Source organism: Pleuronectes platessa, chromosome 8 (genome assembly GCF_947347685.1).
Source record: "Pleuronectes platessa chromosome 8, fPlePla1.1, whole genome shotgun sequence".
NCBI classification, from domain to species: domain Eukaryota; kingdom Metazoa; phylum Chordata; class Actinopteri; order Pleuronectiformes; family Pleuronectidae; genus Pleuronectes; species Pleuronectes platessa.
The window spans coordinates 12,737,428-12,751,780 of NC_070633.1; the positions used below are offsets into that span (position 1 = coordinate 12,737,428).

A 14,353-nucleotide genomic window follows, 5' to 3' on the forward strand; every position below is an offset into this window, starting at 1 on the left:
GGAGCTACTTAGGGCTCTACTCCCCAGTGTGGTCCCCTTTTCCCTTGGATGCCTCAGCGGTAATCCCAGTCAATGCTCACACTGCCCTGCTCTTGCTGGACGAACCGATCCAGCAACACTCATGGTAATTTGCCCATGGGAGAAAAGTCACTTTCAGCATAATGCTCTGACAAAGGCATTCAAGAGATTTAAAAGACCTCTAATTAGGTCAATGGTGATTTTATGAGAATGTTGCTCATCTGAGACGTTGCCCATGCAGCTGCTTTCGAAATACCATGTGACAAGACAATATCTGTTGTTGCTGTTAAGCCATGAGTCCACACCAAAGAAAGGAATAGGAAGCAGGATGAAGTTGGGCAGTACTTATGCAGTAAGTATCACTTAAGCAGACATGTGGACTTGGTCAGTAAGAAATCATACAACAATCTGTTGAGGGAAGGACAACATTTTCCCAGAGGTAGCATTATCCTTGAGTTGTGGTTGTTGCCTCCTTCAGTTGTGCTTAAATATTTGATACGCTGTTATAACCACCAATTGAAATGTTGTTGGTCTGCTGGCTATAGCGTCACAGCATAAGATTACAGTCAGGATTGCCTTTAATTTACAAATAAATGCTGTTGGAACGTTTTCTCTGTGTCTATCTGTGTTTGGGGGAAAGAGTGATAGACAAATACAGTCACCATAGAAAATAATTTCCATATTTTAGGCTTTGTTTTCATTAGGGAAAGAAAATTCCAGATTGCGGTTTTCGGAGGCCTTGTAATCCTAGAGTTGTATCACAAGAGTATCTCTGAGAACAGAGCAACAAACACAGAAGCTAGATGAAGACTGATGTTAACCATAAGCCAGGTTAAAATGTCCACAACCAGCAGTACAACATGTTGGTTATTTGGGTCACATCAGAATTTGACTACGGAGGAACAATAAATTGGACGTTACCTCGATCAGTTTGTTGGCATGCTCGCGGAACACCTGGGCATATTCCTTGACTTCTTTCTCGTTGCCGTTCTTCGCAGCTTCGATCAGGACCAAAAGGGGAACATTAGTCTCCAAAAAGGAGTCGGAGACATGGTCCATTACAGCTTTACGCAGCTGTGAAGAAAAGAAAGGCAGCGTTAAAATAATATATTCCCTTGTGTATATGCATTCACATTTTACAGTAGAGCTTGTTTACCTTACTAAATAGCTTACATTACCTTCATACACAAGATAGACAAAGAAGATAGCTTATCAACTATATTAGCTAAACTACAGCGAAGACATTCCTAAGGTGAAAAAAATATACATGAGCAGTAAACTATATATAAATATATATATGCATGAAATAAATATCGTAGAAGAAATTTAAACGGGGAACAAACCTGTCTGCGAAGGTCTCTGGTTTTCTTTGTCATCCTGTCGATGGCCGTGTTAAGAGCATCACTCCTGTCCTTCCTTCCAGCCTAAAGCATGAATATGGAAAAGTAATTAGTGTGCAGTAATAAAGTACTGTGACAACTGTTTCCAACGTATTTGCTGTGGACGCTTGTATAAACTAGCATTGGGATGAGAGAACAAGGATAACACTGAATTTAATCAATCTATGTCGGCGTCTGAAAAGATGCAACATCTTATAGACTGAAGTGAATGAAGGCAAAAGGGAACAAATCTCTCTGAACTGTAGTCGGACAGTTTAGAGGAATGTTAAAAGTCTGAAGTTGGTTTCTTGTCTGTATTTTCTGCCTGAAATGACAGAATCTGCAGCACTTTGTAGCTGTTTCAAAAGTGTTGTTCTCCCTATAAGCTCTTCAACCTGAGAACAGTGCTTTCACAGATCTCCAGTTGCAGGACTAAAACCCTGTTTGATACGGAAATCCAGAACCAAAATAAAGAAGCAAGTATTTATTTTTCCATAGTGTGGACATGGGCAACAGTTAATAAAAATGTAAAAAAGCACTGCATCCTATGTAATGCAAAGTCAAAATAACATTCTAATCTTGTTTTCCATTTTCACTTACTTATCTCGAATGAGAAATGTGTGACGAATAAGAAGTTCAAATTTGTTCCACATGGGTAAATGTGAAATTATGTACAGTAACACTTAAGGCCAATGTATGCTTCTCCGTTTTGACGGACACGGACAGATAGGACCGCCCTCTCCAACGTGGAACGCCCTCTCCGTGCCTCTCCGAGGCTCCTCGGAGAGCTTTTCGTGCAGCTCTCATTTTTCTAACTACACGTCAAAATGACGGACAGCCCACGGATAGCACTTGGCTGTGATTGGTCCGCTAACGCCAGCATTTCAGAATGGAAACTTCCTGTTCCATTCCCTACATCACAATAAACCCAAATCACAACTACGACTCTATGATTAATGTGACAAGTGTGTTAAGCCAGCGGCGTTGTCCGGCTGACGGTGGCTGGTTAGAGCACTTACAGCATGTGTGTACGGTCACATACGGTTATAACGAACTTTGATAACGGGGGTAGCGGGCTAGCCACCATGCTAACTGCGGTGGGAACAGCGCAAATACCTGCTGACTTTAATCCCACGGCTCTCATGACACTGTTTCTCAAACACCGTCAGGTTAGAAGCAAACACTTGGTAGTAGTTAGTATCGGGTGTCCCTGCTGACTGTGTGTGGAAGCTGGGGGGAGCTAGCTGCCTCCGTGTAGCTTCAAGCTGTTGCAGCTGTTGAATTAGCAACGCAGTTTGGAAACAAGACCGGGGAACCGCTGCGCTAAGACACGATAACAAAAGCATTTTGACCTGCTGGGTGTCACTTTATTCAGCAAAAACTGTCGCGTCATCAACATCCTTTTTCTGTTAGTTGCCATCGTTCACTGTGTGTGAGGAGCCGGGAGGACGTAAATAAACCAGCGTGGACTTCTTCTATATACCTCATGAGGTAGGCTTGTCTAAGCTCGACTACCGTTTCGCCATCTACTGTTCTGGCGGTGAATTGTTTTCACAACAAAAAGGCTCGTAGAACTATAAATCAAAAAGGTCCGTCCGTCATTCCGAAACGGACTCGGAGAAGCATACTGAGGCCTTAACACCATAGGCAGTGGTCATACAGCTAAGCGTGAGGCAGTTGGCCATAACCACTGCCCCCCCCCCCCCCCGCTGAGAGCAGAGCGATGTTCTGCAAACTGCTCAAGCAGTGAATATATATAAAACTTTCAGGAATGATGGAGAGATGCAGCATGTGAGAGATTGAGAGAGACACTGGACTAAAACAAAATTTGAGCAAAATTAGATGAAAAGGTATAGGCTAACTGAGAAAAGGCAAAGAAACAGTTGGACTCTGGGCTGTTAATCCCCCTTATAAAGCTTAAATCAAGTGTGACATAACACATGGATGGTGGTGGCATTGACCTACCCCATCCCCCACTGCCCTTTGCCTATTTAAGGGCTGTGTACATAGTTAGGGGCTGGGGAGCTCCAATGGAACTAATCCCCTTATTTTTACTGCAGGCTGGATGGAATGCTGTGGTAGGGTTTAGTCTGCTTTACCCCTACTCCCTCAATCCTATTTCATTCATGCCTAGCCTATATTTTATTTCCACACCAGAGGGTTCTAAAGCACTTCTTCTTCAGGTGCTTATTATGGAGGCTGTTTCTCTACGGCATCTTTTATGATACTCAAGTGAGTCTCTATCCATCTCCTTCAGGACAGATTTAGGAACATCCCTTTTCTACAAAGCCACTAGTCCGCTGGATTGTGGAAAGATTCAAAAGGAATAGCTTCAAGTGTCAAATGATCACTAAGCTCAATGATATTGCTTTTATCGATATGTCATCAAGTTCTCTCAATTGGTTGTCAATTTATATAATTTTTTCTCTGACAAAATGTTTTTAAACAGCTTGAATTCCAAGTGCAAATGTAACCCTTAAGTAAAAGGAATATCCATCATGCCCCCTGAGATTTAAGCAGGTTTTGCCATGTTTTCCACTCTCACATTCTGCAGGGGAGTCCCAGTGGGACATGTAGTCTACCACAATAACTGTGGAGAATGACAGCAGCATGCTAGTCAGCTGACATGGAAAGTCACAGCCAGATGTTTGTGTTGTCTTAAGATGAACTGAGAATTATGTGATAAGATTTAATAGGACATAAACATTTGGTAACAATGATTTTCTGCTCTCTCCACAGTTCTGTGAATTTGTGACGCAAGTTAGCTTTTAATTATTCAAATTTCAATTATGAAAATAGAACATTGGTTTCAGTTAGTCTTTGACTACAATCTACTGCAAAAGCACAGGGTGAATTGCATTTCATTTCATTAAGTACAACCTATTGTCTGCAACAGGTGAAATAGGTTCAAATAAATTAAGTAAAAGATGCTTGAGTGAGGAATGGGATGACGGGGTAGAAAACAACAGCACATGTCCTTCGGATGTTCTCTGGTATCTAGCCTTTTGCTGCGGTAAATCTAGTTCATTGCAATTACCTTCACATCCATATCCAGCCCCATTAAATAATTAAGAGAAAGTCGTAGTGTTTTCATACACTGAACAACATAAATATAACATTCTAAATGATGCTGGAATATGGCCCTTTTCATATAAAACCACATATCAAATCCATTTGCTCAATACCGGGGGGAAAATGTCATATTAACACAATTTTCGTTTCTTTGATCTCACCTTGTGAATCGAGCAGCAATTCTGCTATTACATTACTGCAACCATTACATGTTCAAAGCCAATCTCATTTAACTGCAGAGCAGCTGGTCATACATCACATGCCAGTGCTCAAAAATTAAAGCACTGCACTCAGGATATGTAAATTATGAATATAAGCCAGACACCCCATGTTAGCTCTGCTATAGCTTACTCCTATGGCAATACAGCACACCTATTATCAATCCTGTACATGATTATTTTGCCTAAAGGCACTTGCTATAAATTCAATTTAGCATTGTTATGCCATTTAGTTTAAGTCTCGGGTATACTTCCATACATAGCCCATGCAGTGCAACGTCAAGGCAACACTCAGATTTACAGCTGTGGTTAATTTCAACAGCAAGCTGCTGCAACACCTTCAAGATATCAATATTCTGATGGTGACGAGCCAGTGGAAGGAGGGGGAGGGGGGATGGGGGGGTCAGCGCGGAGGGTTGGGGGAGGCAGTGGGAGGTGGGGTAGGACTGAGGTACACAAGCAGTGTGTATGAGGCAGAGAGCAAGTGACTGAGCAAGAGAGTGAGAGGGTGTTTGTGTGTGTGGGAGGGAGAAAGAGAGAGAGAAACAGTAGTGATGATCGACGCCAGGCTGCCACCACTCTGTAGCAGTGAGTGGCTGCAACAAAAAGCACAGAATAACATCCCTGACTCCCCGCTCTGGTGTTTTCTCTCTCCCTGCGTCTCAGCTAGCAGACGAGAGCTTCGCGCACAGCTCTGCAGAGGCTATGCCGAGATTGAGCCGGCGTCGGAAGCAGGATCTCTAGCTGCCATCAACAAGTTAGGGTTGGAACAACACAGCCATGAAAGAGGAACACTTGATCTTCAATTAACCATTTAAGCTGACATCATTGCCGTGGAAGGGAAACAAAAGGGTAAAAAAAGAAAGAGGAAAAAAAGGAGAAGGAGGGGGTCTGTTCATCGGAGTCGCTCTGGATGCAACTGATCAACTTAAAAAAATATAAATATTTATTTCAAGGATTTTTGGGATGAAGGACAAGATTCAACACTCTCTTTCAGCTTGGATTTTAACGGACTGAGAAAACCCCCGGAATAAGCATCATCTCGGGACATGGAATTTCAGATTTTGTCTCATTGGGGTGGGCTCCGAATTGCTTTATTTCCAAAGAGGCTGATTCCTTTTGTGCTTACTCAAAAGGGTTTTTTCCCTTTGGATTTTTTTTCCATCTGGTTGCTCCAAGAGTCTGCAGAAAAGGACAGTTGAATGCAGCCTCCGATGTGCACAAAAGAATGGGTAAGTTAGCCCCTTTATACGGCAGGTCGGGACATGAATAGGGAATACAAGTAAGAGAGAGGGAGGCTGAGGACTAAAAGCTCTTCAGCCCAGTCTATTTACTGCAATTGTCTTTCATGTTTCCTTCTTCACTGAATCAGTCTTGTGTATGTATACTTTTCAAATACCATTATTATTCATCAGTGATAACAAAACTCGGAGAAAAAAAAGAAGAAAAAACTAAAGATTAAAAGGATGACAGCATATATCATATATGCTGCTCAGAAATGGGGAAAAAAATCGAAAAATGAATAAATGAATGATGTAAGCAGCAGAAAATGTATATTAACGCCAAATCGCTGAGCACAAATTATGAACAAAATAGATCAAATTAAAAAAAATAAGGGGGTGGAAAGGAGTGCAGCTCCTGTATGCATTTGATAATTAGATGCCTCCGTAAATGATATCTCTACTAAACATAACGTCAAAGATATCATTGTTACACAGATTGTGAAAGTTGTCAATGTAAAATACCTAAACTGGTGCATGTGCATGTGTTAACAAACGAGACCACAATCGCCACCATGAATTAGTAATAAGTGCTCTGCAGAGATTAGCTTTCCCGCCCCATAGTTCATTTTCTTATCTTTGAACCCACCCAGGTTTCCATTCAAGGTGGCCATTGGTGGGACCTGCACCAGCGGCTCTGTGTCTGTGTGTGATCAGCATGCTCCTAGTGTGCCAGCTGCCTCCTGCATCGTGCACAACCTGCCCTCAAAAATGCCGCTGTGAGGACCTGCAGTTCTACTGCGACACCCAGGGGCTTCAGGCACCCCCAGATGGTGTGGACAAGGGGGCCCTGGGGTTGTCACTACGTCACAACAGCATCACTGAGCTCAGCCCTGATCAGTTCTATGGATTCGGCCAGCTGACCTGGCTACACCTTGACCACAACCAGATTACCACTGTACAAGAGGATGCCTTTCAAGGGCTCTACAAGCTGAAGGACCTCAATCTGAGCTCTAATCGTATCACCAAGTTGCCCAACACAACCTTCATCCACCTCATCAACCTCCAGATACTGGACCTGTCCTTCAATCAGATGACTGCATTGGAACCAGAACTATTTCATGGACTGAGGAAGCTCCAGATACTCCACCTTCGTTCAAATTTACTTCGCACCACACCTGTTCGAGCATTCTGGGACTGCCGCAGCCTGGAATATCTGGGCCTGAGCAGCAACCGTCTAAGAAGTATGGCACGGAATGGATTTGCTGGGCTCATTAAGCTTAAAGAGCTCCACTTGGAGCACAATCAGCTGACCAAGATCAACTTAGCCCATTTCCCTCGCCTTGTTGCTCTGCAGTTTTTATATCTGCAATGGAATAAAATCAGCAACCTAACATGTGGCATGGAGTGGAGCTGGACCACTTTAGAGAAGCTCGACCTTACAGGAAATGAAATTCGTGTCCTCACACCTGATGTGTTTCAAACGCTGCCAAATTTAAAGATTTTGCTGTTGGATAACAACAAACTAAGCAGTCTGGATCCCCAAGTCATGGAAATGTGGCAGTCTCTGGGCACTGTTGGGCTGTCTAGCAACCTGTGGGAATGTACCAAAAGGATTTGCTCTCTGGCTACTTGGCTAAGCACCTTTAAGGGAAGGTGGGAACATTCCATTCTCTGCCATAGTCCTGAATACGCCCAAGGGGAGGAGATACTTGATGCCGTCTATGGATTCCAGCTTTGCCAGAATTTTTCAGCGCCAGTTGTTCAGACAATCAGTACAACCACAGACGCTACTACAGCTACAGAGATCACAAGCTCCCTGTTTGGAATTATGCAGCTGACCCCCACGCAGGACTATGCGGAGGATTTTGGGAGCTTTACCACGGTCACTACCACGACAACCACAACACAAACACCACTCACTGCTCAAGCAACTACTGCTGCATTGGAAGAGGCAGCAGTAACGGATGACTTCTCTGCAATGGACAACACTGTTATGACTCATAGGGTTATAATTGGAACTATGGCCCTTCTATTTTCATTCTTTTTCATCATTTTTGTTGTGTATATCTCACGGAAGTGCTGCCCTCCCACCCTGCGCCGGATACGCCACTGTTCGGCCATACAGAACCGCAGACAGATGAGGACCCAGCAGCGGCAGCCTATGGCAGATCTAGCAACACAGGTACCCTATAATGAATATGAGCCCAGCCACGAAGAAGGGGCACTCGTGATCATCAATGGCTATGGGCAGTGCAAGTGTCAGCAACTGCCTTACAAAGAGTGTGAAGTATGAACTCTTATTTATTCCTAGAGCATATGGTTTTCCATTTGACCATTTCAGATGATACAGGGTTTGCTTTTTTGATTTTGTTTTCCAATTTATGTAAAAAGCATAATTTCTACCAGTGAGATTTGAGAATATGTGAGAAATACTGAATGCCACAATGACAGAGGCTGGACGTGACAGTTTAGGGATGAGGTAGGGATAGTCACAAATTTATTTTTCTATGAATGCAAGGTTGTTCATATCAGGCAGGGGGCAATCATTTTAAACAAGAAAATTGTAAACTGTGAGATTTGTCTCTACATTGTCTCTATATTCTGCAGCACAGAGAGAATACTATATAACAGCCAAATGGCCCACTGCGTACAGAATACATTAAGTTTAGAAATGTGATTTACATCTTTTACAGAGTAAATATTTGAAATCATGATTCTAAATGCACCACAGACCCTGTAAGCTAATCACTCTAACACTGAGGCAGATTAATTGGATATTGGAGTGATATATACATGTTTTACAGCTTCATTGTTTTGGGGAGAGGCATGACACATTAAAGGCTACTACGACCAAATTCACATTCTGAATTATAAATTCATGATATTATTATTATGTTATAAATAAAAATAAAAATCCTCTCTAGAGAGGCTGGAATCCTATTCGGTATACGATAATTATATTACTTTTGAAAAATCAGACATGAGCCTATTAAGAAAGTCTATACATTTCCATCAAACCAAAAGGCTCTCAGTGTTTCCTATTTGCAGAATTTATTTGGGCAGCCCACCCCCAAAACAGCTTCCCTTAGCCAAAAGGGGATTTTCGGGTGAAACCCATATCTTGTGTGCGAATGCAACTAAAAGTGAATACTGATTGAAAACACTGCCGGTATGGTGAATTTATGTTCAATTATATAAATTGGGAAAATGAACTCTTTAAATCAGATTTTAGCTTGTAAATGTAATGCTGTTTTGCAGCTGACTCGGATGTTAGAGCACCCACACACAGGGGCCAACTGCGACAAATAAATTCTTAACCTGTGGGAAACACTAAGCATGGTTTGTCTGTGGTTAATCTCCAATACGCTACACTGCTTAGCAAAGCACATGGATGTCTTCCTGACCTTGGACATCAAGAACAAAACTATTAGACCTTTAAATGTACCATAACTTGTACATGGATTTTTGAGCACCCAAATGCCATACACACTGTGACCATAACCATTCCAACAGCTTCACCTAATAAGTACAGTTTACTGATTTGCTCAAATATACAAGGATCAATATACAGACCAGCTAGGGTGACATGAGGGTAGCAAGTGAAACGATAATGAACAGTGCAAATACCAGATAGGAGAGCATTTCACTCTGAAAATTAAACCTTTCCCAGTCACCCAGGATCTTAACTGCTTACACTCTAATCAGGACTGACAGGCTCAAGATTGAACCAATTAAGGCAAGGCAAAAATAATCTAATATTCTGTCACCCACACCAGTGATCCAGCAACATTTGGCTTGTTCAGCCACTCGAAAGTAGTTCCACTAGAATTGTCCTCCACACCACACATAACCTTTTATTTTAAGGAATTGCTCTTGTGAGGGATACTGAGCTGTCATTTACAGTCTAAAAAATGTGGTTAGGGTGAATAATAAATTTGAAAGCAGTTACTTGGTTGGCAGTCACAAGTGTCAAGTTAAACTGTGGTTAATACCCTGAAAGCAAATGGAGATCCGGTAATAAGCAAACAGCAAGCCTGGGTCAGGACACATTTGTATGCAGCAGGGAGAGGATGTGCATTAGCATCAGACTAAAGCTGCTGCCGCAGCTCCGCACTTCTTTGTGTTCAGTTTGGTGGTGGGGGCAGGGTGAAAGAGAGGAATTAAGAGGAATTGATGGGACGATGGAGAGGGGCAACTCTGGGGTAATGTCAAAACCATTAAGCATTTCTCTGGCCAAGTAAAGGTAGTAGAAAATGGAATGACGAATGCTGACTGATTGCACTTGGGCATGAAATGTATACTGATCCCACAGAGGCAGCAGTTTCATTACTGGTTAACTGATGAGCTGTATTGAGCATTTTTACAGTGAAAATCATTTCACTCTGGAAATCAAGATATGGCATTTTGTAGACAGTTAAATGTGTGGCAACGTTTAACAACGTCAGCCATTCAGACAGCAAGAAGTGTCATAGCCTGTTGAAGGGAGATATCTGGTTTTGAGCAAATAGGCTGCTGTGTGTTGGCTGGTGCCCCTAGAGGTAGCCAGGGGTTAGCATTTGTGGCTTTGTCTCTTGGGAGCCTGCAAAATTTGGATTCACACTTTTAAATGAGTGTTTGTGTCAATGTTTCTCTGCACATGCTCATAAAATGCATTCAACAAGTTTGAAGAAAGTGTGTAAACCAAAACTTGTTACACTTCACATGAAAAACTACACTGATCATACCGATTTCCAAAGCCTTGCAGCTCCACTTTGTTTATTTTCTTCCAGCTTTTCTTCCAGCACTGCTTTTACTGTTGCCCTTCTAATCTGTCTTGCATGTTCAAAAGTCGAAATTGAGTTAAATATTCCTAATGTCATTCAGCAAACATTATGGGGGGGACCTCATTTTTATATCACCAAGAACGGGGATGTATGTGGAATTCCTATAAAGGTTTTGTCAATCATTGAAATTAAATTTCACTGACTACAGGTGTACTGAGTGACTGAAAATCCACAGAATTTGTAGAAGTATGCATCCCTTTGCACTGGGTCTTTGTAAACTGTTTTTGTTTCCTCTTGTCATCCTCTAGCCCTGGTCCCCATCCTGCCTAAAAAAAATAAACAAAAAAAGAAAAGAAAAACCAAGTGAACCAATCCCCCTCTCTCTTACCCAACATCTTTGTGCAAAATGAATGCTTTTCTCTTCCCATTTTCCTTTTGTATTGTAAAATGTACAATTTCATATCTGTATAGTGGAAAAGATGTGCCAAACTGGAAAAAAAAACATTTCCCCCCTCAAAACATATATTTTTTAAATAAAATCGTTATGATTTAGACTGTTTGAAATGATGGATGCTCACAACATGGTTTGGTCTTTCAATTTTTTGTTAAATGTATACACCTCACGCTCTTGAAAAAAGCCTTCCAAAAATAAACAACCTTTGATGAAGGTGAAATGCAAGAGTATATTGTGAAAATTCATATGTATTGAACATAAACGCTCTCACATGTTTTTCTAGTAACAGTTTAGGTCCCTAAAGTAAAAAAAAAATACCTTCCAGCAGTGTACGCCAGCACTATTATTAAATTACCTAGATTGCAAATTGATGTGATGAAAAACGAAGCATTAACAGAGGTCAGCATGATGGTCACAACCTGCAATCCCCACTCCTTGGTTTCACAGAGGCAAAGGTCATTTCTGCTCTTTCTGGCCAAACAATAATGGTAAACTCAGAGTTTTTGAATATGTGATAACTAAAATAGAGAAAAGTGATTTACTCAAACATGAAGATTTACTAAAGTAACAAATAATATTTTTACTTGATGAATTACTATATTATCTGCCTCCACTACTTCAATAGCTTCACGCAAAGAAAAAATAATATTCTAAAAATGGCCACAGGCATCAACTTCCAAATAAAATTCCAGATTAGAAATCTTGGCTGACAGTTGGAAGCTAAAAGGTCCACGCTAAATCAAACTAATGTTGTCAGTTATAGAAAAAGACGGTGATAACAAAACTTCTATTTCCTCCCTTGTATAAATGAACTACATTTCAAAGTGTTAAATAATCGTAAAAGTCAAATTTTTTGATTAATTGGCCATTTTACATTGAATCTGGTAAATTCTGGATTTTTTAAATGCTATTTAGCAGACTCGTTATGACAAAAAGACCTTGGACACCCATTGGTTTTTAAGAAGGCTTTTCAAATTGGAGGTTTGGGTTGGGTGTATGTCTATAGAATTGGCATTGCACTGTAGATTTCACAGAATTGTAGTGAGACGTAATGGGGTGAAATCAAAGTGGTGTGGTGTGTGATCTTTATACACTGACAGCAATGTTCTAGAGTGCAAAGACACGATTAGACACATGTGTCGCGTGTCACACATTGCGTGTCACGAATGGCACTTTAAAGGGATAGTGCACTGAACAGTTTAATTCACTCACCACTATGTGAGTATCCTCAGCAAAAACATAATTTGCTCCAAAAAATTATAGGACTTTAATTCAAAGTCTTGAGTTGGATATTTTCAGGTTGACATGTTGTTCGATATGTAAACTTTATCTAAAGGCAACTTATTTATGTCACGCAGTTTGGAGTGCAAACATTGTGAGGAATATAGGCTTACCTGGCTTTCCAGCTGTAAGAGGTACTTCAATTTTACCTTCTCTTTTTTTGATGAGGCCTTCAGAAAGCACATAATTAGCCTACAGAGTGTACCCAGGCGGGGGAGACACTAAACTGACGAGTCTGACTGTGAGGCCTCTGTAGTCTGGAGGGTTCAAGGACTCAGAGCTCATGCATGCTTCAGGTATTATTATGAAACCTCCAATAAATCTAGAAAATGGTTGGGAAGGACATATTGATCTGGGGACTCATCATCCAATACATCGCTAATGTATTTATTACTTAACACATTTAAACCCATTCCTCAACTACATGATTTGGGGATTCAAGGACAACCAATAGAGGGATGACCAACACAAAGGTCAGACTCTGTTTCTATATAGAAAATACTGAGCCTTTTTGCTGATCTTTTTAGAGGGTGGCAACATTAGCTACAACTTAAAGATGAAGTTAAGCTAACACAGTCTTGGTATAAATATAAGAAAGCAAAAACGAATGAGCCATTTGTGAAACAGCATCATTGCTATCACCTATATGGACTAGTACTGAGTCTAAAATTGGATACTTTAGTCAGTGCAGGCACAGTGAGTATGGTAAACTCACTGGCATTGAGCTCAAACTCCAGCCGGATATTGTTGCCCCTAATTAGAACATGACCATTTTTCGCGCACCAAAAATTATGATGGCAAGAACATGACCAAAAAGGTTGCTCACCAAGTTATTTACTGGTTGCGTTGAATTGAAGTACAATTAACATTTTATTTTCTTGTGTGTGGCCCATTTCATATGACAGGAAAATTAGGTAGCCATTGGCTCCAACAACCTGTCCTTCTTGCTCAACTGCAATTTCCACAAATTCAAAATCTAGTAGTGCTCCATCCAATTTCCTCTTCATAGTCAGTACGGCGACCATAGATAAAGAAAAGCGTATTTTTATTTTACACTTTTAGACTACGGTCAGCTGTCAGAGCCACAGACCATGGTTATTTAGCAAAGTTCCAGTCCTCTTTGTGATGTATTGGTTTGGATTAAGTGTCCAAACAATAAAAAAAACAGGCACTCCGTACCGCAGGCCTTCCATTGCTGCCTTCTCTTCCCAGAAGTCAGCGGTGTGTCAAATTGTGACATATGATTTAATACAACGCACTGCTGTAATCATGTTCTCTAAGCAACAGCACTGACAGCTCCACCACGAACCTTGTTTTCTGTGCAGAGTGGACAACTTTCAATAGGTTAGCTGAAATACCACACCATATGACATATTACAAACAGTCTGGTTACAAACTGGAAAGGCCATTTCTTTCTACCTGCTTTACTGTTGTATGCCAGTAAGAAGACAATAAAGTCTGATTTGATAATACGGCTTGAACAAAACATTGTTGCTGTCAATTAGCCAGGTACGCTGATTTCCATGAAAGGCCATGATGCAGGCTTCCAAGGTTTTGAAAATAGATGGATGATAATGATACAAATAGATGCATCTGTTGAACACACAGCTTTTTAGCAAAGGACTCTGTGTAATTTTATGGTTTTTCACTCAACACAAAGATATCCACATTATCCAGTCATTTAATATCTTGTTGCCAAGCTCAGTTGCTTGTTTTATAATGGGACTTGCTATAATATGTAATCTGAGTGAATAAGTCAAAACATGCCTAGATGAGGTTTGCCATTACATTATGTTTAGCTGACACTTTCATCCAAAGCTACTTACAATAAGTGCATTCAACCATGAGGGTAAGATCCCAGAACAACACGAATCAAGAGGGTACTATTTCTTCAAGAAAGCCAAACTACAAAGTGCTATAAGTAAGTGCCATTATAGTGCTACTA

At 41.0% G+C, this 14,353-nt stretch overlaps 2 protein-coding genes across 3 annotated transcripts in view; one reads left to right on the forward strand and one right to left on the reverse strand.

Moving 5' to 3' along the window:
• ctnna1 (catenin (cadherin-associated protein), alpha 1) overlaps positions 1-14,353 on the reverse strand; it is a 75,514-nt gene that overhangs the window by 38,821 nt on the left and 22,340 nt on the right. For both annotated transcript variants that reach the window (XM_053428178.1, XM_053428179.1), the window contains exons 8-9: positions 1,362-1,442; positions 940-1,092 (exon numbers count right to left, since the gene is read on the reverse strand). In XM_053428178.1, the coding sequence (XP_053284153.1) occupies positions 940-1,092; positions 1,362-1,442 (234 nt within the window). The remainder of the gene's footprint in view (positions 1-939; positions 1,093-1,361; positions 1,443-14,353) is intronic.
• Positions 5,916-8,299, forward strand: lrrtm2 (leucine rich repeat transmembrane neuronal 2). The gene is made up of 2 exons (XM_053428632.1): positions 5,916-5,919; positions 6,561-8,299. The coding sequence occupies exons 1-2, from the start codon at positions 5,916-5,918 to the stop codon at positions 8,201-8,203; spliced, it is 1,647 nt and encodes a 548-aa protein (XP_053284607.1). The 3' UTR covers positions 8,204-8,299.